At 36.0% G+C, this 24,098-nt stretch overlaps 2 protein-coding genes across 6 annotated transcripts; one reads left to right on the top strand and one right to left on the bottom strand.

The window, feature by feature from the left end:
• Nucleotides 1-1,258: 1,258 nt before the first annotated feature.
• On the bottom strand, nucleotides 1,259-22,974 carry LOC106670022 (chromobox protein homolog 5-like). The gene is made up of 8 exons (XM_014399995.2): nucleotides 22,954-22,974; nucleotides 18,900-18,958; nucleotides 18,773-18,814; nucleotides 17,840-17,944; nucleotides 16,721-16,906; nucleotides 16,458-16,652; nucleotides 16,245-16,400; nucleotides 1,259-1,596 (listed from the first exon to the last, which is right to left on the bottom strand). The coding sequence occupies exons 2-8, from the start codon at nucleotides 18,939-18,941 to the stop codon at nucleotides 1,495-1,497; spliced, it is 828 nt and encodes a 275-aa protein (XP_014255481.1). The 5' UTR covers nucleotides 18,942-18,958; nucleotides 22,954-22,974; the 3' UTR covers nucleotides 1,259-1,494.
• On the top strand, nucleotides 3,959-10,513 carry LOC106670020 (protein neuralized). 5 transcript variants are annotated; one of them, XM_024227906.1, is made up of 6 exons: nucleotides 6,203-6,371; nucleotides 6,459-6,513; nucleotides 6,708-6,883; nucleotides 8,223-9,222; nucleotides 9,933-10,150; nucleotides 10,236-10,513. In XM_024227906.1, exons 2-6 carry the CDS (start codon nucleotides 6,465-6,467, stop codon nucleotides 10,491-10,493), a joined length of 1,701 nt encoding a protein of 566 aa, XP_024083674.1. In that variant the 5' UTR covers nucleotides 6,203-6,371; nucleotides 6,459-6,464; the 3' UTR covers nucleotides 10,494-10,513. The 5 variants fall into 5 exon arrangements, with proteins under 5 accessions (XP_014255477.1, XP_014255478.1, XP_024083673.1 ...); XM_014399991.2 differs by lacking the exons at nucleotides 6,203-6,371; nucleotides 6,459-6,513 and adding an exon at nucleotides 3,959-4,163; XM_014399992.2 differs by lacking the exons at nucleotides 6,203-6,371; nucleotides 6,459-6,513 and adding an exon at nucleotides 3,960-4,163 and having other exon boundaries at nucleotides 6,711-6,883.
• Nucleotides 22,975-24,098: the final 1,124 nt, after the last annotated feature.

Genomic DNA, 24,098 nt, shown 5'->3' with positions numbered 1-24,098 from the left:
TATTGAAGTATAAGCATGTAAAAAAAATTACTTGAAAACTAGACAGTGAATGCATCCAAAATCTCCAAAACCTGGGATCTGATGAAATCTCAAAGAACACAAGAGTATTTTGTGTAACGAAAAAGCAAACACACTAGCCAAAGGAGGATCTGCAAGACCAGATATAGGTCCTGAACCTACTCATGGGATAACAAAAGAAGAACTGAATAAACTATAGGGGCGCTAGACACAACAAACATAGACTAGCCAATTCGCTGCTACAGTTAGACTAAACTCAGAGGAGTGATAGAATTATCAACCGGTCACTGCCATCTGAGAAAACATTTACACAACACATGATCCCATTTGTAGATTATACAATGAGGAAGAGGAAAGAGCTACCCATATTTTTGAAATTGAAGAAACCTCTCGATGGAAACATAACCGTACAAAGAAAATCCAGAAATGAAATTGCACCAACGAGTCAGTTATCAACCTATACTTCTTAGGAGAAGGATCGAGTCGATTGCACTCAACTAAGTAACTGGGAAAGAACAATAAACCAGAAGACTGCAGTGCTTGTGGAACAAAAAGCACTACTTCCTAGTAACCTTCATCATCGAACAACAATGAGTAACCAAAGTTTAGTCTGCGATTTGAAAAGCAATATATGCAAGTTGATACAAAATTATTCAAATAGGTTTAAACAAAACATTGTCATCATTAGAAAAAAAAGATTATTGATTAAAATCTAACTTTTCAAGGGTATAACCGCATACTTACGTATATGTAATTTATTCATAATTAATCGTTGTCTTCTTGTATTTCTTATTGTATCGAAAAACCTCGATGAATGATGAAAAGTAGGAAATTTCAATGGCAGGATCCGTATACTTATTTCAATTTTATCATGACCTTTTTTTATCGGCAAAATATAAATTATACATATATTTTTTTTAACAAACTTCATGACTTGAATGGAAATGAACTTAAGAAAAGATGACTTGGACAAAGATAATTCGACCGTGTATAAAAACAGTAATAAGAAACTTGTTCGATAAAAAATATGACTTTACGGTGACACGCTATAACTAGCTACTTATTTTATCTGTGATCCTGAAGACATCCATGACCTTTGGAGAAGACGCAAGTCACGAACGAAGCCATGGTCAAAGTCCGTTGTTCCTCTAAAAAGTTTAAGGACGGGAGAATTGAAAGTTTATGCATTTCAAAACAAAAAGTATTGATCTATAAAATTATTTATTACACTGTAACTATACTGTCATATAAATTTCTTGAATAAAATTCAAGCCACATCCTTGAACAACTTGAGATTATCTTATGTAAAAAAAAAATGTTAAACTAAAATGAACTAATTGTCTCACAAAATGTCAAACCACATTTGTTCATTTAGACAAAGTCAATTTTGAAAGAAACATACTTAGATTTTTGGATGGTGTTCCTTGGTTAAGTTGAATAGAGACTTTCGCCGTCTTCGGTGGTGGTGGGTTTGCCTCATGAAGATGACCAAAAGTCGAAGTTCTGCCAGGCCAAAAACAGCGAAAGTAGGCAGACCAAAATGATCTGAATCGGTGTATCACTTAACACCATGCTGACCTGAGGAGAAAATTTAAACAATCTTGTATATATTTACACTGTAAAAGACATAGATCCACCCCTACGTCAACAATAATAATGAATAAAATGGGATAACATATTTATCGACTGGTAGAAGAGAAGTTAATTATAAATATAGTGAAGTTGTTTAATCAAATTATTAAAAGATGAGAAAAAATTGAGGGATTTTATTGGTCATTTCATTATTCTATCAAGAACTATTTGTCCATATTTAATTGTATGATATTCAGTAAAAAAAGTCTATATGATCCATTATTAACATGGTTATGAACAAAAAATTGATAAGTTCTAGAAGGCAGGAACAGTCTATACCATTATTAATAATCTCGAATAAAACTGATGTCATGATGTAATCTTTGTGTTCCTAGAGAATCCAAATTAAAGTCAGTTTTCAATTTGTCATACTCATAACTAATTTCATTTTTGGGAATACCAGAATTGAAAGGAGTTAATCGTGGGAATTCATTTTGGACGTTTTCAAGTCTAGAGATGTACGTAATTATAAGGGGCCCAATTAAAATAATTATACTCATGAATAGATCTAACTAATTTGCAAAAACAAAAGTAATAGAGAAAATACCGAAACCTCTAAGTAAGGATAAATAATTTTATTAGCCTTTACAATATCTGCACCGTCGGGGCAAATCTGGGTAAGTTAAAGAATGGAACTTTTCAGAATTGAGATTTTAAAGTTTACACGTTTGGTAAAAATTCAATTTTTATAACTTGTTCATTTTCCTTCTCCTTTCTTATACAAAGGTATTAGTTGAAATAAAAAAGCCAGCGTCACGAGCGGGATTCGAATCCACGACCTTCGGCTAAATACGCCGCTGCTTTACCACTTGAGCTATCGTGACTTCGATCCACTCGGACACCAACTTCCCATCTCGAAATTCGAATAGATTACACGACATTTGAAAAATGGTAAAAAGGAGGGAAAGTTCAAAAGACGGGTTGAGATGGGAAGTTGATGTCCGAGTGGATCGAGGTCACGATAGCTCAGGTGGTAGAGCTGCGGCGTATGTAGCCGAAGGTCGGGTTCGAATCCCCCTCGTGACGGCTGACTTTTTTATTTCAACCAATACCTTTCATAAGATTAATTAATTGAAAGAAGTTATTTGGTCAATCTGACCACGAAATCTAATGAATTTATAAATTACACATTCTGTCAGGCCTAAAGGCACTGGAGTATGCAAACTTATTTCAAGCTTCGAAAATTTGGCACCCAGTTTTGGCCCCAAGACTGCCATCCATGATGGCTGTTGAAACATAAGTGAGAATCAATAATGTTGCTTAGGTCTTGGTAAGAAAAGCTTTAGACAGGAATGACTGTAAATGTTTTGTTAAAATTAGCCATTCGGTATTTGGTACGAAAGAAGGATATTAAAGATTGACGAGGACATCGTTAATTACTTAAGATCAGACAACAAGAATGTAGAGGGGTTTAAACCCTCCGAAGAATATGGAGTACTCTTGGGTGAGTTTGTGACATCTGGAAAATAAAAATAACTTATTAGCGGGAATAGACCGGGTTCAACACCGCCCCGAGGAATATCGAATACTCTGGGAGAGTGAATGTTTCCAGAGATATATGTTTGCGGTGATGTAATTATATGTTTTATATAGCAGGTTATCGACTTAGTTTTCATATGTAGCAATGCATATGCAGCATAGCAAAGAGTCGGTAACTGATCGAGACTCTCAAACGTCTCCAGGCCGGAAAATGTGCGAAACCAGAAAAAGTAGTAAAAACACGCAGAGAGCCGTAGATGACCTCAGTTGTTCGTCGACCCCCCCCCAACTTCTTCTCACATCATCATCAGTATTATTATTAACAAGAATAGACAAGACTTATAGTACCGAAATTGGTTATGATTGGAAAAAATCAACTAACTTTTAACACAACGATACTTCCGACTGTTAGGACATAGGACTGTGGAGTTCCTCTAAGACATCTCATCTGTATAATTTAATGACTTGGGGGAAGCTGGTCGCGACGGAAGATAACAGTGATAGTCCAATAGTCAGACTGAAAAGCCGTTGTCTATTGATTATCATATCTGCTTGTTGATTACCTTCGGCTCGACTAGCTCCTCATCTAAAAGTACTGGCTATAAAAATTAGCCTTTAAATTTAATTATAAACACATTTATTGGATAAGGGATAATGTCACGCTTAATAATATTAATAAAGAGACAAAGTCAATCAATAGGGCAGACATGTGTACTCGGTGGGGTAGTAGGATCTTGGATGTATTAGCGAAGTAGGAGGGATAGGATTAGTGGGGGTATTGCCCGAAGGCAGATGGTACGCCCCTCCTCTCCCCCGACGTCGATGGGTCGCGTGCCCCCCGAGAACCCAGTCAGTCTTCGTTCGGTCCTTCAGCAGAAGAGGTGCTAGTCTTCAGCTGAAGCCCCCTCTTCGAGTCAAGTCAATTCAGTGTCCAGTGCTGTGCTCATTCATGGGGGTCACGTCGGCTTTCGACATCAAGCCACCCTCGTCTAAGATGAAGATGTTCAAGAAAGTCAAGAAACGCCTTGGCCTAGGCAAGTTAACACAAAAATAATTTTTCCATTTCACTTTCCCACGGTTCGATACGTCCCAAGACGGCGAAAGGAGTAACGGGCTTTTTTTAATCCTTGTGTGTAATTACCTCACGCTTCTTTCCCACGCTCCCCCTTCCTGCGGGGCCGCTTTATTCCCGGGGGCGAGAAAGTCGTTAAATTTGCTTCCAATCAATGAACCGACCACCCTCGCGACTTATCGACCAAACAGTCAGATTTCGGTGGAAAAAAAAATTAAGCCGGACCTAAGAAGCCTTGGTGCCTCCTGTTTCAAAATTTTGCAAAAACGCATTTTCGCCTCCCCCTGTGACGTCCGAGTGTTCTAATATCCCCTGATAAGTAGAGTCAGTAAATTAAACCCTTCAACTGGAAATACTCGAAAAATATAACAAATCAACGATTAAATATTTTTGTAATTTTTTCAAGAAAGGTTTGTTGGTGGGATGATTGATGGGTCATTACACCTGACCGTTTTGGTCGTCCGCCTACCGCTCAGACTTTTCAATTGGCCTCATTAATGTTTACACGTTATTTTACCATGTCTGCACTCTTTTATTTTTGATGAGCTGTTGGCAAGGGTACGTCCTGACTATTTTGGCCAAACTACTCCAGTGGTTAACGAAGTCATTTATCATTGACCTAGTGGAAAGGTTGATTGTAAGAAAATAAATATTTAACAGAGAGTAATGCAAGTAAAGAAAGTTGAAATGAGATGTGTCATACGAAAATATAATTTTACTAAAAGGAAACTTCAATAGAAAGAAGTTCCATGGGGCACGAGTACATCGACTTCTTCACGGTAATTGTAGAAATGGCCCACCCGCTTCCGTTGCCACGGCCGTCGAATCAGTGATATAAAGTTAAATTTGCATATTAAAAGGTATTAGCATGACAATTTTTCTTAGGTTGTTAAGGCTAGGAACACAAACAATTTCACGAATCAACCTTGTTTACAAATCTAAAAATTCTGACGTTGGGTCATCCAGACAAAATTGAAATGGAAACTCCTTGGAAAAATTGAGAATTGACGAACAGATAAAGTCAAAACTTCAATAAGACGCAATGTGCAGACTTTGCCCAATATTTTTTTTATCGTTATATTGTTTTTATAATCACGATAGATTGATTGTATTTGTACGCTCGATTTTATAGAAAACCGTGAATTTAAGCCTGACAAGGTAAAGAAATTTGAGCGCTTTAATTATCGAGCGAGTAGCTTTTGTTTCAAGTCTGTTTTTACACCTGGCTGAAAGGTACAATAATCCGTTCGGATTTGTTTAAGAATTGTGTTTGGTGATACGGCTAAAGTACATTAACAAGCTACTGAAAAAACAAACACAAATCCTTCTTCGTATAAACATTTTAAGAATGTTCGATATACCCACACGCCACGAAATATCTTTTTACGAAATTTTGTTTTAGTTTGATTCGTTTGGATTAATTGACGGATCGAAAATTCTTGATGGATATGATAATTTCTAACAATGGAATAATTTATGGGCTTAATTTATAATAATAGTGACGTATATTTCATCATTTTTAACCAGAAACAGCATATGGTAATCATGATCTTTGACGTCAGTTCGCGGAATTTCAGGATGATTGTGCGTTACGCCAAATCGAGTTTTAATCCTCGGGTAGAAAGAATGGTGAATCACCATCGCGGATCTGGGCCTCTCCCCCTTTTTTTGAACATGGGGGCGTCACCGCTTTCCGGCGGGTTTAGAGTCCCCGTGGGAATGCCCATGTGCCAAGAAGGACATCTGCCCTTTGCCTACTTTTCCACTGTGAAAATTTAAATCAAGTAATACATAGCTTGTCGGCGTTAATTGGGGGTCAATTCACACTACGCGTGTCAAATTAGGAAAATAACACTGTTTTCCACCCGTCTATTGTTTCCCTCATGTCCCATTGTGCCCGGCCAGAATGTGAGATATGGCAGTGACAGGAATCCTTTTCAGTACGTCAAACGGGGTTGAGTCGTGGGCAGAGAAAAAAAACGGTAAGACTAATCAGTAATCCTGTCCGATTATAACCGCTTTCGACAAAGACACCTTTTGTACAGGCTCCGAGGGTCCAATTAGTTTCCGGGCTTTAAAATTTATAGGAAGGACCTTCGTCACCCGTCTGTTGACGGAATCGTCGAACGGCAGCCCTAAAAGGACGTTGCATGGCCGAGTCGACTTCAAGGTTCTCTCTCTCTTTCACTCTCTCTCTCTATCTATCTTATTTTCTTTGGGCTCCTTTACCTCAGTGCGTTTCTGATTCTGCCCTCAGAACCACATGGTGAACGCCTTCTGCGGCCTACACCCGTTTTGCTCCTGCGTGCATGGTATTTTAAACAAGTAGTTTCTTCAGTTTCACATCACATGTCCGTTGAGCTCTGATTCGCTCGAATTGGCAGTTCAAAGTCTAATTTCTACATTGGGACCGCATTTTTTTCAATTTGTTTTATTCAATCAGAAAATTTTGTTAATATATAATTATATAGTATACAATACTAATTTCGTTGTTTTTTTTTTCCAGCAGGCAAGGGTGAAAGCAGTGCTAATAATGCGACAAACAATTTACCTCCTCTGCTATTCCACCGTGTCCACGGGGATAACGTCCGCATCAGCAGAGACGGAACCGTTGCGAGGAGAACGGAAAGCTTCTGCAAAGGAGTTTGCTTTTCAGCCCGTCCAGTGAAAATCGCAGAAAAGGTATGCATTGTGCATTTATTCTCGGAGGGACGTTTTAATAGAAACTACCGTTGGCGCATTTTTTTTTTTTTTTACCATACAATAGACGTTGTAGGCAAAGGTAAAAATAATGTAAATCATTAAAGTTGAATATTTTAAAGTTATATTTTATGATTTCTTTTGATAAAGCGAATTGTAAAGACCTGATTTTCGTGCAGTAAAAACCTGTTAAACGTGCAAAAAAAATAAATAAAAAAGGTGCAAAATCCAATTTAACTCTTTTTTCTCATTTTTTAAACTCAATATGCCCAAAAATAAATTAAATTTAAAAAATACAAGATAACGACAATAAAGGCATTTTTAAAGTGTTTAAACTAACCATCACATAACAAATATGCAATAAACCATTTAATTTACATTCAACTTTGAATAGTAAAAAATTAATAATAATAAAGTATAACAAATTAATTTGATCATTGAAATTCAATACCGTATACTTCAATTTTTTCTTATCTGGTTATACCTTATATCATCCAGAATGTTATTCAACATAGAAAAACTCCCTTTTTCTTTAAAAAAATTTTTACCATCAGTCGTTAGTTTCTTGTAGTCCTGTACCCACCTCTTTTAAAAACTTTCGATACTTCGAACTTAACAGTTATTATTATCTTCTTACGTGGTCCTCCTTTCTTTCCAAACCGAAGAAAGATTAAGAAATTAAAATTAAATTCCTTCGAAAATTTTAGGTATCGTAAGTTGAAAACTTGTTTGAAGCACGTTACAAAAATGATTTTGCCCTCAATTCGTTTACACAACACTATTGACTAATAAAAATTATCTCTTTTCACGTTGTTTTCATTCATAAAAAAATAATAAACATCAACAAATTGGAAAAAATGCAGTTTTGTGCGGTAAACCGTAAAAATGTGCAATTTCTAGCAATGACGCGAAAACTTGCAAAATAAGAGTTGCGTCAAAAGAACGTCCTTTTCATTGTTCAAATTTCTGTCTTGGTTTCGTGTTTCATTTCAATCACAGTTAGCAATAAAAAGATGCATTAACACGGGAATCCGGTCTTCACTTATTTGATACATTCCATTGACTTGATTGAACCTGACTGGTAACGTGAGGTAATTTATCTTTGGCGACAGTTGTTCTGAAAGTTGTCACCTAAGTTTTAAATATATCAACAATATTAAGGATAAAGAACGGAAAATATGGTGTAACAGTTTATTCGTGAACAAAAAGTTAAAAAGTATTTTAAAGAAAGGATTAAACCACAGCTTAGGATTGAAAGTGGATACTCTGGCTTCTTATGAAACCCAGCACAGATCCGAATCTAATTGAGTTCGTATTTCAGATCTGCCTGAGGATAGTGGACGTATCGGATAGCTGGAGTGGTGTCGTCAGGTTCGGCTTCACGAGCAACGACCCGAGCGGACTCCAGTACAATTTGCCGAAGTACGCTTGTCCGGATTTGACGAACAAACCCGGATATTGGGCCAAAGCCCTCTCGGAGAGGATGTGCGAGAGAGACTCAACGCTTTTCTATTATCTGACCGCTGCGGGAGACGTCCATTTCGGAATAAACGGCGAAGAAAAAGGAGTGTTCTTCAGCGGTGTCGAAACTCGGGGCCAGTTGTGGGCCATGGTGGACATCTACGGCAACACGACGGCCATCGAACTCCTAGACCCTCGAGAACAATTAAACAATTCGCGACGCCTGGCTGTCGAAGAAGACCCCGCGAGATTTATAGTGCCACAGATGTCGAGCATGAGCATACAGACGTCTCCACAGATAGCCGTCGAAGCTCCGTCCGTCGAACCCACGCCTCCTCCTCTCAGATACCAGAACCCTTCGACCAAGTTCAGCCCTCTACCTTTCCACCGGACCCGCGGGAAGAACATACGTTTGAGCAACGATAGGTGTATAGCGACCCGGTACGCGACGGAATTCGCACAAGGGTACGTCTTCACTGCGAGGCCGATTCAGCTCGGAGAAAAGATCGTTGTGCAGGTTCTCGCGACCGATCACATGTACCTCGGGGCCCTCGCACTCGGCCTGACCTCCTGCGACCCGGCACATCTCTCACCGCACGACCTCCCAGACGACGCAGACCTTCTTCTGGATAGACGGGAGTACTGGGTAGTCAACAAGGACGTCGCAGGAGGACCGCGGAGGGGTGACGAACTCGCCTTCTGCATAACCACCTCTGGAGAAGTGCAAATGAGCAAAAACGGAGGACAGCCGATTTCCCTCATGCACATAGATCAATCCCAAACGCTATGGGCATTCCTGGACATCTACGGGTCTACGAAAAAGATCAGAATACTAGGATCCATACCTCATTCTTCACAAAGTAAGTATCATTTATTTAAATTTCGTTTTCTAAATACCTTTCAAAATAAAAACTATATAAATATTTTTTAACAGTATCAAGGTGTGTGAAACAAACTTAATAAAGTTAGTTTTGTCAGCAAAATTTACCTTCCAGCCCGAAAATCGGTTTAATAATTCGATACTCCTGCCTTTCTAATACGCGAAGGGAAGATTTTCAAGACTACGCACTTTTTTTTTGTTCCCCAAAGTTCTATTGTATTTGAAATCCGGTCCGGAAAGGGGAAGTTCTTGAGGGTAAGGGGAGACTATTTTCCGTTACGGCTCTCCCTTCCTAACAATAGACCAAAACGGAAATTTAAAACTAGACAAGCAAGAATTTTTTAGGCAATTAATTATTCTTTTTGTACGGTTTTTGGTTGACATGAAAAATTAATGTCACGAGCCGATTCGAACCCAGGACTAGCTCAATACACCGCTGCTCTAACCACTTGAGCTATCGTGATTAATATGGATCTTTTTTTTTAAAGAATCTCTTATTTTAACAATTTCATTTTATTCGGTATGTGCTGATATGCTAAAAATAAAGCAATGTAAATCTTATCAAATTATTAATTTAAAATCTACTGATTTTAGAGCATTTGCACTAAACCATAAAAATTTTAAATGTTGGATCTTAAAAAACTTTTATTTTTTAGTCATATTTAACATAATTTTTCCTTCTGTTTTTAGGTTGTTCGCCTCCAAGAGCAGTCCAACCTGTCCCTTCGAATTCAGTAGTGCAGACTCCTGAGCGGTGCAGGCCTGTCACAGTGGCGACTGCGCCGGGTGTCGGAGGAGGTACCCTTCTTGTCGTCAACTTACCTCCACCGACTGGGACCAATTCCTCGGCGTATTCAGGAAATCATCACCAGACAGCTCATATTTCATATAGCCCCACTTACGTCGAGGTAATTATCATCAAAGTTTTAGTCAATTTTTTTTAATATAACAAAGATGATGGAAATTATTGATTTTTTTTGTTTTGTTCTACAGCCTGTAAGCGGTACATCGTATTCGACCATCGATTCGAGTGAAGGTATCCGGGAGTGGGCTGAAAACAGCATAACCGTCTCACAGTCGTCCGATTGTTCTGTATGTTACGAGAGGATAGTCGATTCGGTCCTGTACACCTGCGGTCACATGTGTATGTGTTACGAATGTTCGGTACAGCAGTGGAGAGGCAAGGGCGGAGGACACTGTCCCCTTTGCAGAGCTGTCATTCGTGATGTGATTCGCACTTTCAGGTCATGATAGTTGTCATGATTAGTCATTGTTTTGCGAAAGCAGTTAGTTCCTTTTATTAATTATATTATTTTGTAAATGTTAGAAAAAGTATGATGTGTATACTGACTCATGGGAGTGCTTTTTTTTATCATCTTATAAACACGAGAAAATGGAATTATTGCCAATATTAATATAGTTTTTATTGTAAGAAGATAGTAAACCATGATAGATGAATGGGACTTACTATCTTCTTACCTAATAAAAATTAATTAAATTAATTATTACTAAAGAAATGACCACTTGATTTTTATATTAATTTATTTGTGTTCAATGAAATAAGATACTTAGGTCCACTTCTTGTAATTAAAACTATAAACTTCATGACTGTCAGCTATTGTAATTAAAAGTTTAGTTTTATTTTCATGTCATATATTTATATAGTTATTAAGTAGTCATTTCTTTGGTAATTAATCGATTCATTGAAGTCAAAACGATTTGTCACTTAGTCTGATGTAAATTGTATTTATGTAAATTCTTTTTCTTGTTAAATGTAAATATAAGAAGAATCAATGAAATAGAAATTTATTTGAAAGGCATTTTATTTAAGGGGAAAATAATTTCTTGATTCGACTTGATTTTATTTTAGCGATTCTATTTTCTAATTATGAGATGCAATTTATTGCACATTGTTATTTAAATTTTGTTTTCTCCTCATATAAGTTTGATAAATTAATGTTATTACGTAGGACAAGCCATAACTGTCTTCGACCATAATTTCAGGCTTAATTTAAGGATTATCTGTAGGTTACTTTTTTATTTTTGATAAGTGATTTTTGAAGCCAAAGAAATATTGTTGAATATTCTTCTTCTTAGGCCTATATTTATAAAACCCTAGGCTCAAACGTTTCCTTTTTGACGAAACTTTTACATATTTGCACTTGTCCAGTTGGGTTTAAAAAGAAAACAAACAAATATATATAATCCTATTGTCTTCCTCTACCCTTTCTACCTTTTGTATAATCTTTACCAATGAAGTTTTTTTGTAAATATTTTGCTTGTTATTTCCACATTTATATGTTACAAATTAATATGAAAAAAAGTGTAGTATAAAAGATTCATTTAAAATTTATTATTATGTGTGTCTAGTCACAAAGTCTGGTTTACAGAAAAATATTATTTCTTAGTTCGTCACACGAACATATAAAAATTGAAATAACTTTGTTTATCACATTATTATTGTAATAAAGGGAATCATGTTTTTTAGTTAAAAAGTCTTATATTTTCTTCTCTCCCTATTTTCGTTACAGTTGTTCAAGTATTATTCACAGACGCAGTTAACTTTCTGATAAACAAATCTGCATTGGCACTCACTAGTAAAAGGGAGATTCTCGGAAACCAAACACACGTTAACTGGGCATCACACTATTTTATCAGTGGGAAAAATAGTGAACCCCTTCAATGGAGCAGAGATAAAAATAAGAAAAAAAAAATCCAGTGGTGAAATGGACCACACTACAAACTCAAACTCATAACTTCTGTTATACCCGCCTGTTCCTCTCCTTGATTTTGGGACTTCACCAAAAAATAAATTAGAAAAAAATCATAATTTCAGTGTTAGGGGTTGGAAAAATTCCAATTTTTTGAAAATAAGATGTACCTCTAATGTGTTAGGACTGTTGCTGACCTAGGAGAGAGTTTTCAATGTTATTAGTATCAACCACGTTTTCACTCACAGGCACTCTGGATTAAGGAAGTCTGAGAAAAAAGCAATACTTGGCAATGTTAGGGACTGAGTCGGTCTTCAAGTAAATTTGAGATCACCTGTAAAAAACCTAAACATGTCTATCTGTAGACATATTTAAAACTGTGTTGCCCTAATGATGACCTTAAAATATGTCAAAAGCTTGGCAGTAACAACTGAATTTGCTTTTTTCTTCAAAACCAAACCTTGATCCAGTGCTCGCTAGGAGAGTGACGGAAGTCATGGAGTAGGGCTGGACGCAACGTATTGAGAGCTGAGGCAACGTAGACCACACGAACCTGACGTTGGATCGGTGGGGGCTGACAGATATAGGCAAGCGGAGGCAGGCAAGGCGAGCGAGAGAAGGAAACAAGGAAAAACTAAACATTAGCAGAGCCACCATCATTTTGGATCACATCAAGTGCAATCCAAATTGTATACAATTCTGTCACTTAAACACTACTAGTGCAGGGTAACGACCATGAAGTGGACTAACCCTCATGATATACAGCACATGCCACTATACACGGGCACTTAGTTTTGGGCAAAAGCCCATGTATGGTCCCAGTATGCAGAGAAAAGTTGTTTCATCTAATTGAAGGTCCAGTTCCTTGGCTCTTTATAGGAATGCCACTTGATATGAGAATAATGCTTGAGCAAGACAGCGAGTATATGGGTCTCATGTTTCAATTCTTGGAGGAAACATCTAATGCTGATAATTTGGTTTCCCTAATGTGTTGAGAGTGAAAGTATTTATTGGCATGAATGTATAAGTGATATGGCCGATAGCAGAATATTGGGTACCCCACCACCCTAACTGACTAAATGGCATGTAAATAAGAAAGAATGTATTTAAAGATGAGAGAGTATGAATGGATTTATTATTTTTTTAACAATTGTAGTATTGCAACTAACAGTGAAAGTTGAAGTTTCCACCATTCTGACCTAGCTGAGAGTAGTATCTTGTCATCCGTCCTCCTAGCTCCAACTCTTATGTGGATCAATGTACTGGAATGAGTAGACACCACCAGGAAAAAAGGTATTCCTTGTTCCCTCTTTTTGGCATCCTTTCTCTGTAACACTCTTCTCATTCGTCTTGCCTGTCCACACTTACCTATTCATATCTGCCCCTACCAGTCCGTCACCGTTGTTCGGCTCTTTGCCTTCCCCCCACGGATCTCAATCCCCACTGGACCATTTGTCAGTTTAAATTAGGTCAGCTACAATCTCCAATACATTAGAGGTTCACCCTTATCGTTAAAATCCCCTAATTTTGGGGGACTAGGCACCAAAATCAAGGACGTGAACAGTTGGGGAAATGAGTCAAATGATTATGTAATTGAATGCCAAATAAAATCTTCCTTTATTTTATTCTTCAGTTATATTAAAAACAAAATAATACAGTTTTAAAATATAAAACATTGTCACTCAAGAGGTGGCAGAGGTAAGTGAAGTTGGCGCATGGATTCTCATAAGATTAACACTGACTACTTAGCTTTCCTTGACCTTGTTTTAGTTTCGGTTAAAGATTTATTAATCTGAAATAAATTATTAAATATATAAATTTTTAAAATTAAGTTATTTATTTACAACTGCACTTTAAATATGCAACAAGCAAAAATATTTAAATTGTTATTATATTGTGTGAACATGCACACAAAAAAGGGATCCAGTGATGGGAGCCGTTAGTTCACCAACAGAGTGGAGATCACTTGGCAACTATCCTTTGCCGATGTTAGGCAGTTAAGATGCCGCATGGCGAATGTCACTTCAGTCTCCAATGAGGATTGGCAGTTAATGCTGAGGATGGCAATTTGCAGATTGAGGGGTCTGAGTGATCGAGTAATTTAGGAAGAAAAATTTTTGTAACAAAATTGGGCTAAGTCGGATATGAATGAGATTTTAAGTCAGTATGAATGGTTAGAGACATAAAAAGGAGCCTTAAATATTGTTTAAATAATTTTATATTGTAGGGTTTGTAGCCTGTTTATTGGCTCCGTACAGTTCAAGTCCATAAGTCCATAGTGTAGTGGAATTAACAGGGCAGTATATATATATAGCCCTTTTTGTGTTACCGTAAGTTTGGATTGCTTGTCAAGTAATCTTTTTAGCAGTCTGAATCTTGTATTTAAATTTTCATGTTTGAATCTCATATGGGGATTCCATGTAAGTTGTTTGTCGAGGTACAGTCCAAGTATTGTATGTGGTTTGCAAACGGGGATGGTAAGATTAGTGAAATATAATTATTTTTTTGTTAAGAGTGAAAACAATGTACTTAGATTTAGTTTTATTAACCTTGATTCTCCATTGGCAGAGCTAGCATTTGAATGAGTGTAAATAATTTTGTAAATTATGTGAAGCTCTAAAGGGGGTCTTTATCAGAGGTGAGTAATATTGTGTCATGAGCAAATATAAAAATGAGGGGGTAGATCAGCCGTGTAGATTGTGTAGAGGAGGGGAGCGAGAACACTCCCATGAAGAACACCAGTGAGAATCGGGTAAATGGAGGAGAAAGATGTTTTGGGACAGGTATGCTTTTAATATCAGGAATATAGTAGATGATAGGATGCCCTTGAGCTTCCTCAGAAGCCCTGGGTGTCATACCCTATTCAAATACCTGAGATATGTGCAGGGCAGTACTGTTTCAGCTCGAGGGCGGCGGCCATGATGTGTACAATGCAATGAGCTTGATGGGTAGTCAAGTGGCAATTGGTGATTAGGAAAATATGGGATGGAATTTTGTTAAAAAGGCGGAGCAACAGTAGTTTTTCAAGATCTTTTTGATTATAGGTAAAAGACTGATTGGTCAGTAGCAACTAGGAAGGTAAGTCAGTTTGTTTGGTCTAAGAATAACTTTTATTGAAGAGAATTTCCATTGGGGTAGGGAAGTAGGTAGTATGAAGGACAGTGCTGAAGAGATGTTAAGAAAATTATTGCTTTTTTGGGAGACGGGATAATATTTTTGGAGTAATTAAATCATAACCACGACTTTTTGTTTTCCGAAGGTTACAGACGGCCTGCTTGACTTCTCTGGGTGAAAATGGTTTGGGGGGAAGAGGAAAGTTGTAGAGGTTTGTGAAGTTTGTTGAACTGGAGGAGGGAATTGGGTTGTGTATATCTGGGTGTGGAGTGAATGTTTAATAAATACTGTGCTTGAAGTTGGGTTAACATTTAGCACATGATCCATCTGGGGGTAATGGGAGCAGTACCAACAGGCTCTTGCTCGACTCAAGTGTTGTAAGTTGTCTTTAGATGTAGTTGTAAATGGTAAGGTATAGTTGGTTCGTGGGGTGCCATGTATGGAGTCAAATGCCAGATGCTTCATTGTATAGTTAATTAAACTGTTCTACACAGTTGTGTGATGTCTTTAAGGGTACATTTAATTTCAATTTGTTTTCAAGAGTACTTCAAAATAGTTCCCAGTTAACGGGTCCATTTATTAATGTAGGTCAAGATGGGTTTATATTTTGGTGAATATGCCTCTGGGCTATGGTCTGAAGAAAGATAGTCTAAGGTATCAGTATAGAGGGATCTAATATTGAAGCAAATAAAGAAATCAAGCAGGTCAGGTCGTAGGGAGGTAGGCTAGTCGGTTGGTTGTGATGGCGATAGGAAGGAAAAATTGGTTTGGGTAAGAACAGTGTAAAAGTTTTGACCTCACAAATTTGCCACACGATTACCTAGCTTGAGTGCTTCGTGTTAAAGTTGCCACCACAGGTACATCGGGGACCAGGGTATCAAGAAAAGATAACAAGAGGTTTTTGTTTATTGTTTGGTTAGGAGGACAGTACACTGCTGATGTAGTGTAATACAAATTACTCTGACAATAGAGAAATCGTGGTTTCTTGGAAGGAGGGAGTTGCGAACAAAAATTGCTGTCGGGGTGGGTTAATTGTGTAAGCTGTATAGCCTAGGATGTAAAATCACGTTCTGTTAGTAAAGTGAGTTTCTGTTATCAAAACTATTACTATTAAATATAAAATATACATTTAGACATACATTTTATAAGCCAAGTTATTATATGTATTGTTTATTACCTTTTCCTCCTTAGCAAGGAAATTTTCAAGCATTTCTGTGTCCTTTAAACTTTCCTCAGGTTCCCAGGTGTCATCCTCAGAAGTGAACCCTTTCCATCGTACAAGGAACTTCCTTTTCCCCGATTTAAGAGTGTCCATTTTGATAATTTTTTCAATCTTGAAATCAATTTGAATTATTGACAATTGGCGTTGAACTTAACTTTCTTGTCTTACCTCCCATTCTTCATCTTCTGACACAGATTCTGTATTTTGTACATTATTTTTTTGCGATAAGTACTTCTCAATCAGTTCGTTACAATTAAGGTCAGATTCATTTTTCCAAACATCATGTTTAGAACTCTGTCCCTTCCAACGGATTTTATATTGTGTTATTCCATTGAGTGTTCTATGATTTGTAATCTCTTCGACCTAATGTAGATGCAAATTATTAAATGGTAAATTCTAATCCTAGTTCATCACTTGCAATAAAATATTACCTCTAAAATTTCGGATTTTTTCTCAGAGCTGTCCTTCTTTATAGAAATTAAGTACTCATTAATAAGCTCTTTGCAGTTAAGATTGGACTCTTCTTCCCATGAATCTTCACTCGGACTGTAGCCTTTCCAGCGGATTTTATACTCAGTTTTTCCACTCTTTTCCCTATGGCCAACAATCTTTTCAACCTGGAAAGTAATAATCTCTATAATATTAAGAAAGTTTTGGCTGAAGGCAATTTTAATGGCATAGAAAGAGAATAAGATAGAAGGAGGGTAAACACAACATTTTAATACAATTTTTCTCTTCTCTCACCATATTATACATCACTGGAAAGAAGAACTTCTACAAAATAAGTTTAATTTAAAATTTATAAACAATTGCTATCAGTACTTATTTTAATCCGGAAGTTAACTATTTTGTTTTTTATTCAGATTAAAATTATGAAAAATTTTACGCGAGGATTGTACAATAAGTACAAGTATATTTACAATGATTATTTGAAGATCGTGAGATGCGGTCTGGTGTGAAGTAGGTTTTAGAAAAACATTATCTTTATCGTGCCAACATTTCAATAGCAATAAAGATTGAAACGTAGGCACGATAAAGAAAATGGTTTTCTAAAACCTACGTCACAACAGACCACATCTCACGATCTTCAAATAATCATTAACTAATGGTCACTAAACACCACACATATATTTACAATAAGTCACAAGGACAAAGTTTTGAAAAAATAAGTTTGATTGTAAATTCCAAAAAAATATTTATACATGGACAGTGTTATGTAGCCATGACAAAGATGGACATTAAAATAGAATGCCAAGAAAATATTGTTTTAGACGAAGCGTTGGAGTAGTGTAAAAGTTATTTTTTACTAAATAACTTGCCAAAAATCGAGAGGTGTAGAAGTTTTTGAGATTATTTATTTGGAGTTGCTCTTTTTTATTTATTTAAAAAAAACCTAATATAAAATTAGCAGGGGTTCTGCTTGCCAACCCGCAGGCCACCTTACAACAGCTAGCACTTGCCAGCTTTTTTGCAAGACGAGCGAAGCAGAGCCCTTAGTTTTCTATAAAATATTCCTACAAATCTGTTTAAAATTAATTGAAAACTCTTACCTCATATTCGTCTGATGAATATTCCATTTTCTCTTCTTGATTTTGCTTTGATTCATTTCCTTTCTTATTTAAGTTATTTTTAACTTTATTAAAGTTATTTTTCTCCTTCAAATGAAAATGAAAAAAAAAAAAAAATTATGTTTGAAATTGTATAATATTGACAATAGAATTATGATTGCAATTTCATGCGCAAAATCATATTACTAACTCAAAAGCCTATTGAAACTTATCAGTTATGGCAAAAAAGAAAGCCATAAGGAATTAATCAATTAAAAAAATAAAATAAAAATTAAAAATTAACCACCTTATTCTTTCCCACAGCAACTGAAGAAGCATTTGTTCTAGACCTTTTGGGCAATCTTTGAACGTATAATTTATAAAACTAATAACAAAGATTGCATTTATTTAGGTGGTACCTTCTAAAGAAGGACACTCATAAAACATATTTTTTTTAAATTATCAATCGCATTATAAGAAGAAGTTTTGGGGAAAACACAATGAGTTAATTACTTATTTGAACAGCTTACGTTTCACAACTAAATTCATTAAGTTCTGCAATCGGAACAATGATTTCAAATAAAACTTAATTTTTTTAATAATTATTAAAATAAATACTATACTGCTTAACTTTCAAAACTAAGCCCATAATTGGACATATTATGTTAAACCTACCAGACTCGGTAACAAAAAAATAGGGCTGGTTACACCATTTCTACCAAAAAATATATGTTGTTTAAATGAACATGAGCATCGAACAAAATATAAAAGCCTTTAACATTGCCAATGAAAATTTGCATAACAATCTCAATGGACTCCAACTGGTCTTTCATTTGTTCTCTAGTTGCTGCGCAGTAAAAAGTAATACACAGATCCAATAGATGACAAATAAATTTAAATTTGTTTTTCAAATTTATAACATGAGAATTTTCTTACTTTTGTTTTTTTAATTGAGCTTGCTCTTCTTGCAGGAGTCCTCTGTAAATAAAATTAAAAAATGTCAAAAAATTGTTTTTAATTGGTAAAAAAGTTAATAAAATTTAACTTTTATTATTATGCTCACCATTGCAGTAGTTTTAACTTCTGAATTTTTAGCGATCTTCATTGCTTTCCCACAAATATCTGACAAATAAATATATGAATTAACATTATGCTTGTTAACTAACAGTATAAGCATTGTTTTCCATTTTTGTTGATTATTAGTCAAGGACTCAGCCAGGGAAGAAAAGATCAGAGTTTTTAAATTTTAATATAATTCGCATAAATTTTCACGAATTTTGTCTTTATCACACACCCTAAAAGAGTGTGGCATGAATCTTGTCTTCATCACACTCTAAAAGAGGGTGCCAGTAGTGAGTAGATATAAGAATCTAAGAGAGAAACATTGGGTTATATAATGCAAACATAAAAACAGATTGTTGTCTAACAAAAACTCTTTTCTTCCCTGGCTGACTCGACTAAAAATCACTCAAAATGCAATAGACTATGGTTCTGACAAGATAACGCCAAACAAACTCTTACATTCTTTAAATGTTTTCTACGATGATAGTAAATTGTATATAAATATATACATGTTTAGTGGTCATAATTGAGCATATTAATTGAAATTCTATATAAAAATGGTGCTGCCTCTTAGTTACTCATATTTTTTAAAAGTTGTTTCAAGTTCACAGAGGCATGAATCCTGTCCCATAAGTGTTTTATGGGAGTCATGTGAGGAGAACGTGCTCGCCAAAACATTGTGATAATCCCTAGATCCTCCAAATTATGGGTGCCAACTCGAGCTACATGCGGTCAAACATTATCATGTATTAAACCCTAGGTTTTCCCCAATAGGTGGAGCGAATGGGTCCACAACTTCCAGAAGAATTTCCTCAACTTACTTCAGTCAAAGATCAGTTCGGTACCAACATACCATAACAGACTGTTTTTGAATAGGCCACACCAAGCAAAGTGTACTCTACGTCTTCTCCACACACAGTCCCAGGCATCTGTGCCACAAACCAAATCAGCGCTCATCTATGAAGGGAACAATCACCCATTGTTCAAGTGTCCAAGCAAGATGCTGACTTGTGAAAAGTCGCCTTTCTATCTGAGAGATGAGGTTACTTTCACCAAGCCTTCTAATGACTATTTTAGAGCTCACGCTTACAGACCGTTTGAAGTTGACTATAAGGAAGCCAATAAATGCGGTTCTATAGGACAGTAAGAGCAATACAATTATCATCTCTAGCCATTGTACATCGCATTTGACCACAACCATCTCTTTAATCTAGACTTCCAGTGGCTCTAAATCGCTGGAGATCATTGTGGCTGGTAAAGCACGGCCCACCCAGGACTTGGGCTATGAATGGATGCTTCTTCACCCAAAACATACTTATAAGAAAAAAATTAATAATTAATTATTTACTAAAATTGACTGTTTCATCAAAGAAAAAAAATTAAAAAATCAATTACTCACTCAACAGGTTGGTCCTGAAAAGGCTGAAATTGAACTAATTTTTTTATTTATTTTTAATCTAAGAGTGTTATAAAACACTCTATAAAGATAAGAAAAAGGCATTATTGTTATGTTTAAGTTTTAAAGTAATAATTAATCTTTATACCTAGTTATTAAGTAAAATGAGAGTATTTTATTTTTGTTTATTTGATCTCTTAAGGATCAGATGCTTGTCAACCCTACTTAATAAACCAAAAGTGCAAAATATTGTCTAATGAAACGTCGAAAAGTGTCTCACAGACAAAAACAGTGAGACGATTCAACAAATTCTATCAACTGCGTCAACGATTGAATTTTACAATCAAAGCTACTTTCATTATTTCATAATATTTTGGAATTTAGTAAATTCTTCCAAGTAGCAAGCCAAAATTTAACATAAATAATTAATTAATTAATACTGTTTCTCTAGGCAAGCACAAAACAAATATTACTGACAGGAATCTGATTGTCTGAGCTTTGTTAAATGTTATAATCTGTTTAAACAGCTTTCAAGAAAGAAGAATACTTTAAGAGATTGCTTATGAGTTGAATGCAGCAATGTAATTATAAAAATTATCCACCCATACACCTAATTCTAATAGACATGACTATAAAATAATTTGAGGTTGGTAAAACTCTTGAAAATAACAAATATGTTAACACACAGGGTAAGTTTACGTTCTGTCCCCCAAAAACAAACTTAAAGAAAATTGTTTGACAAACTAATGTAAATAATAATTAAAAAATTGAAATGTTTTAATAAAATATCAACATCTTAAAAACCACCATCACTTCAAAGTTTTTTTTTTTTCGTTCTTCGACTTACTGTGAATATCATAAAAATGTCTTGTAGATTACAAGAAAAAGTGGAGATCATTCTGCTGTTGGGAAAAGTAAACCAAAATTTGCATGAGGCTGAATCGCATTTTAAAGGGCTACAACATCCAGCTAGTTGATGTTATTTAACAAAATTTTTCTTTCGGTACCATGAGAAAATAATTTACTATCAATTAAAATGATAAATAAATTTATGATTTGTTGAATAAGTTGGAGAAGATTTCGTTTATCCAAAAAACGGTTTTTGGAAAATGGAAAATTATCTTGTATGTCTTATTCTTAATGGCGTGAGGATGACCCTGCTAAGAGTCGACTATCGACAGTTCTCTTGATACATGAGAGCTTCTCTGCTGATCCAGCCCACTGATGCTGCCACTTTTTTTTATGCTGAGAGCTAGATCATGACGGTTAAGCCCTAGGTTGGGATGTACCTTAGCTGCCTTTCCATTACCTGATGGACTGATGTGTCCGGGTACCCAGACAATGACCACCGTTGAGCCAAGACAGTTCATGGTATCTTTCCAAGAGAACAAAATGGTTGATAGAGTATTTGTGATTGACAGTAATAACCGAGGTGAGGGAATATGTGCAGTAACCATCATCTTGGATCACCCCAGACGTATGCCAAATCGTGTACAATTCTGCCGTGTAGATGCTGCAGTGCAGGGGAGTGACAACGAAGTGGGCACACCGTCGCCAATCCTACACTGTCTGTGAAGACGCCTAAAACCAGCATAACTCAGTTCCAAGAACTTAGCTTAGTAAATGTATGGCAGAGTAGATGATTTGGCTAACATGGTATGATCATCCCAGATGATTATGGACAGAAGGACCCAGAGCGAAGTCAGCTAGTTGACCAGCACAAATATCGTTCCGTGTCATCCCTGCCCTCCTAAGGCTCCTGGTATATTCTGCCATACTAGCATCTAAGGATCGCATCTGAAAATGTATCACCCAGTGCAGCAAGGAACTCTGCCGGTAAGTTGCTCTGTCCAAAGTTTTGGCAGCAGCGCTCCCAAAGCTTGTAGCACAGGCTTGTCAAAGTACTTGTTCGAACCCAAAGGCCACTTAAATGCCCTGTTAGTAGAGCCTATCCTCAGCTAGTTTGAGGTTTTTTTTTGGGGGGGGGGCTGATGAATATGCAATGCATTGGGGAGTTCTCATGTCCCATAAAGCTTTTCAACCTCACCCAACAATTTTTTTGGTTTGGAATATGGTATGAACCTATCAAAGAAACGTCATATCGGGGCTGACTGAATACAATTCAACTACTGAAAGTCAGGCATTTTCAAAACCAACTCATCTAGACCACTACACGATGGCGCTTCGAAACGGACAGGGACTACTATGCAGTTTTTGTGTGTTCAAAACTGTTACGTTTTTCATTACCTTAAATAGAGAAATATTCAGAAATATGGTGGAAATATTCAGTTCTGAATGCAATGATATGGTTTCTTTCATTTTTTCTCTTTCCTTTTAAATGAATATGAAAAGTAACTAATGATCATTGAATGATGTGTTAAATAATTAGGTTTTCTAACGTAGTTATTTAATGTGTTACATTTTGTGATCGTTAATGAATGATTGTTTAAAGATCGTGAAATGCGGTCTGGTGTGATGTAAGTAAGAAACACATTTTCTTTATCGTGCCAACGTTTCGATCTTTATTGAGATCACCTTCAGGGCCTGGGATTTATAATCGTTTAAATTATACAAATACATATCGCATATGAATACGAATTCACAGAATGATGTACACATTACAGAATATTTTAGGTTTAATCAAAGTATTTGTACTCACTCAAAGTGCGTTTTCTGTGTAGTTGTGTGTCGTATTGAGTGTTAGATATTGTTTTTTGTTTATATATGTTTGATTTTGAAGGAGTGGGAAAGGAAGTAGGGATAGAAATTCATTTTTCTGTGAGGAGTCGGTTTCTTTGAGGTGAAAGGGACCAACAATGGAAAAAAGGGGTAATGGTTTGTCGTTCGGGCCTCGTTAGCCTTTCAGGATTATTAGGGAGAGATAGATTTTTGGAGATTTAGACTATGTAGAAATTGTTTGACATGTTGAGTGTAATTATTGTTAATGTAATGATTGTCTTATGATAAAAAGAGAAAAACATAGAATCCAGGATGGGTTTCAAGAAAAGGAAGGCGTCCAATCAAAATTACTTTAACGAAACAAAATAATAATGTTTAGTGTGTAGAGATTAGTGACCGTTAATCGATAGTTATTCAGATATCGTGAGATGCGGTCAGGTGTGATGTAGGTTTCAGAAAAACATTTTCTTTATCGTGCCAACGTTTCGATCTTTTATTGAGATCATCTTCAGGGCTCAATAAAAGATCGAAACGTTGGCACGACAAAGAAAATGTTTTTCTGAAACCTACATCACACCAGACTGCATCTCACGATATCTGAATAATAATGTTTAGTGTTTCCAGAATTAGACTTGCTTTTAACGTATCAATCCGTTGGAAAAAACTAAAACCGATTGTCAACATTACCTTTGTTTTAAGTCAGACGACGAACTCACAGAACGGCCAGTCGTGAAATGAATCGAACCGGCAAAAGCGTAAAACACCCTAAACAACTTTCCAATTGGAGGCTTAAAAAGTGATTTATGGGTAAAATTGCAGATGGGGACACAAGCCCGTCCGAGGTACTTCCTATATAACCCTTTTATAATATCACATTTTAATTAAAAATTGTTTTGTCTTTATAAACAAGAAAAAAAAGGATATCATGATTTTTTAGTTTGTTCAATATCTTATTTTCATCCTTGTCTGATATTCTTGTTTTTAAAGACGAAAGTTAAATTAATCAATAGAACAGTGATAGTTAAAAAAAGTAGGGACAGTAGATAGTATGTTTTTTATCCTGATTTATAAAATTCTTTGTAATATCTGTACTGGATGGTATAAAATTAATAATAGTTATCGTTT

The sequence above is a fragment of the Cimex lectularius genome, unplaced genomic scaffold, assembly GCF_000648675.2.
Source record: "Cimex lectularius strain Harlan isolate CLEC.00 unplaced genomic scaffold, Clec_2.1 scaffold38, whole genome shotgun sequence".
Lineage (NCBI taxonomy): Eukaryota > Metazoa > Arthropoda > Insecta > Hemiptera > Cimicidae > Cimex > Cimex lectularius.
The sequence above is the reverse complement of the archived record's forward strand: the minus strand, read 5'-3'. Positions and strand labels throughout refer to the sequence as shown.

What these genes read in the sequence shown, in the direction of transcription:
- LOC106670020 (XM_014399991.2), top strand. Translation starts at nt 4,079, where the DNA reads ATGGGGGTCACGTCGGCTTTCGACATCAAGCCACCCTCGTCTAAGATG. An exon ending in CAGTGAAAATCGCAGAAAAG is followed by an intron (nt 6,884 to 8,222) that starts GTATGCATTGTG and finishes TTCGTATTTCAG; the next exon opens with ATCTGCCTGAGGATAGTGGA. An exon ending in ATAGCCCCACTTACGTCGAG is followed by an intron (nt 10,151 to 10,235) that starts GTAATTATCATC and finishes TTTGTTCTACAG; the next exon opens with CCTGTAAGCGGTACATCGTA.
- LOC106670022 (XM_014399995.2), bottom strand. Translation starts at nt 18,941, where the DNA reads ATGAAGATCGCTAAAAATTCAGAAGTTAAAACTACTGCAATG. An exon ending in ATTCATCAGACGAATATGAG is followed by an intron (nt 16,907 to 17,839) that starts GTAAGAGTTTTC and finishes ATTACTTTCCAG; the next exon opens with GTTGAAAAGATTGTTGGCCA. An exon ending in TCCTTGCTAAGGAGGAAAAG is followed by an intron (nt 1,597 to 16,244) that starts GTAATAAACAAT and finishes TTTTCTCCTCAG; the next exon opens with GTCAGCATGGTGTTAAGTGA.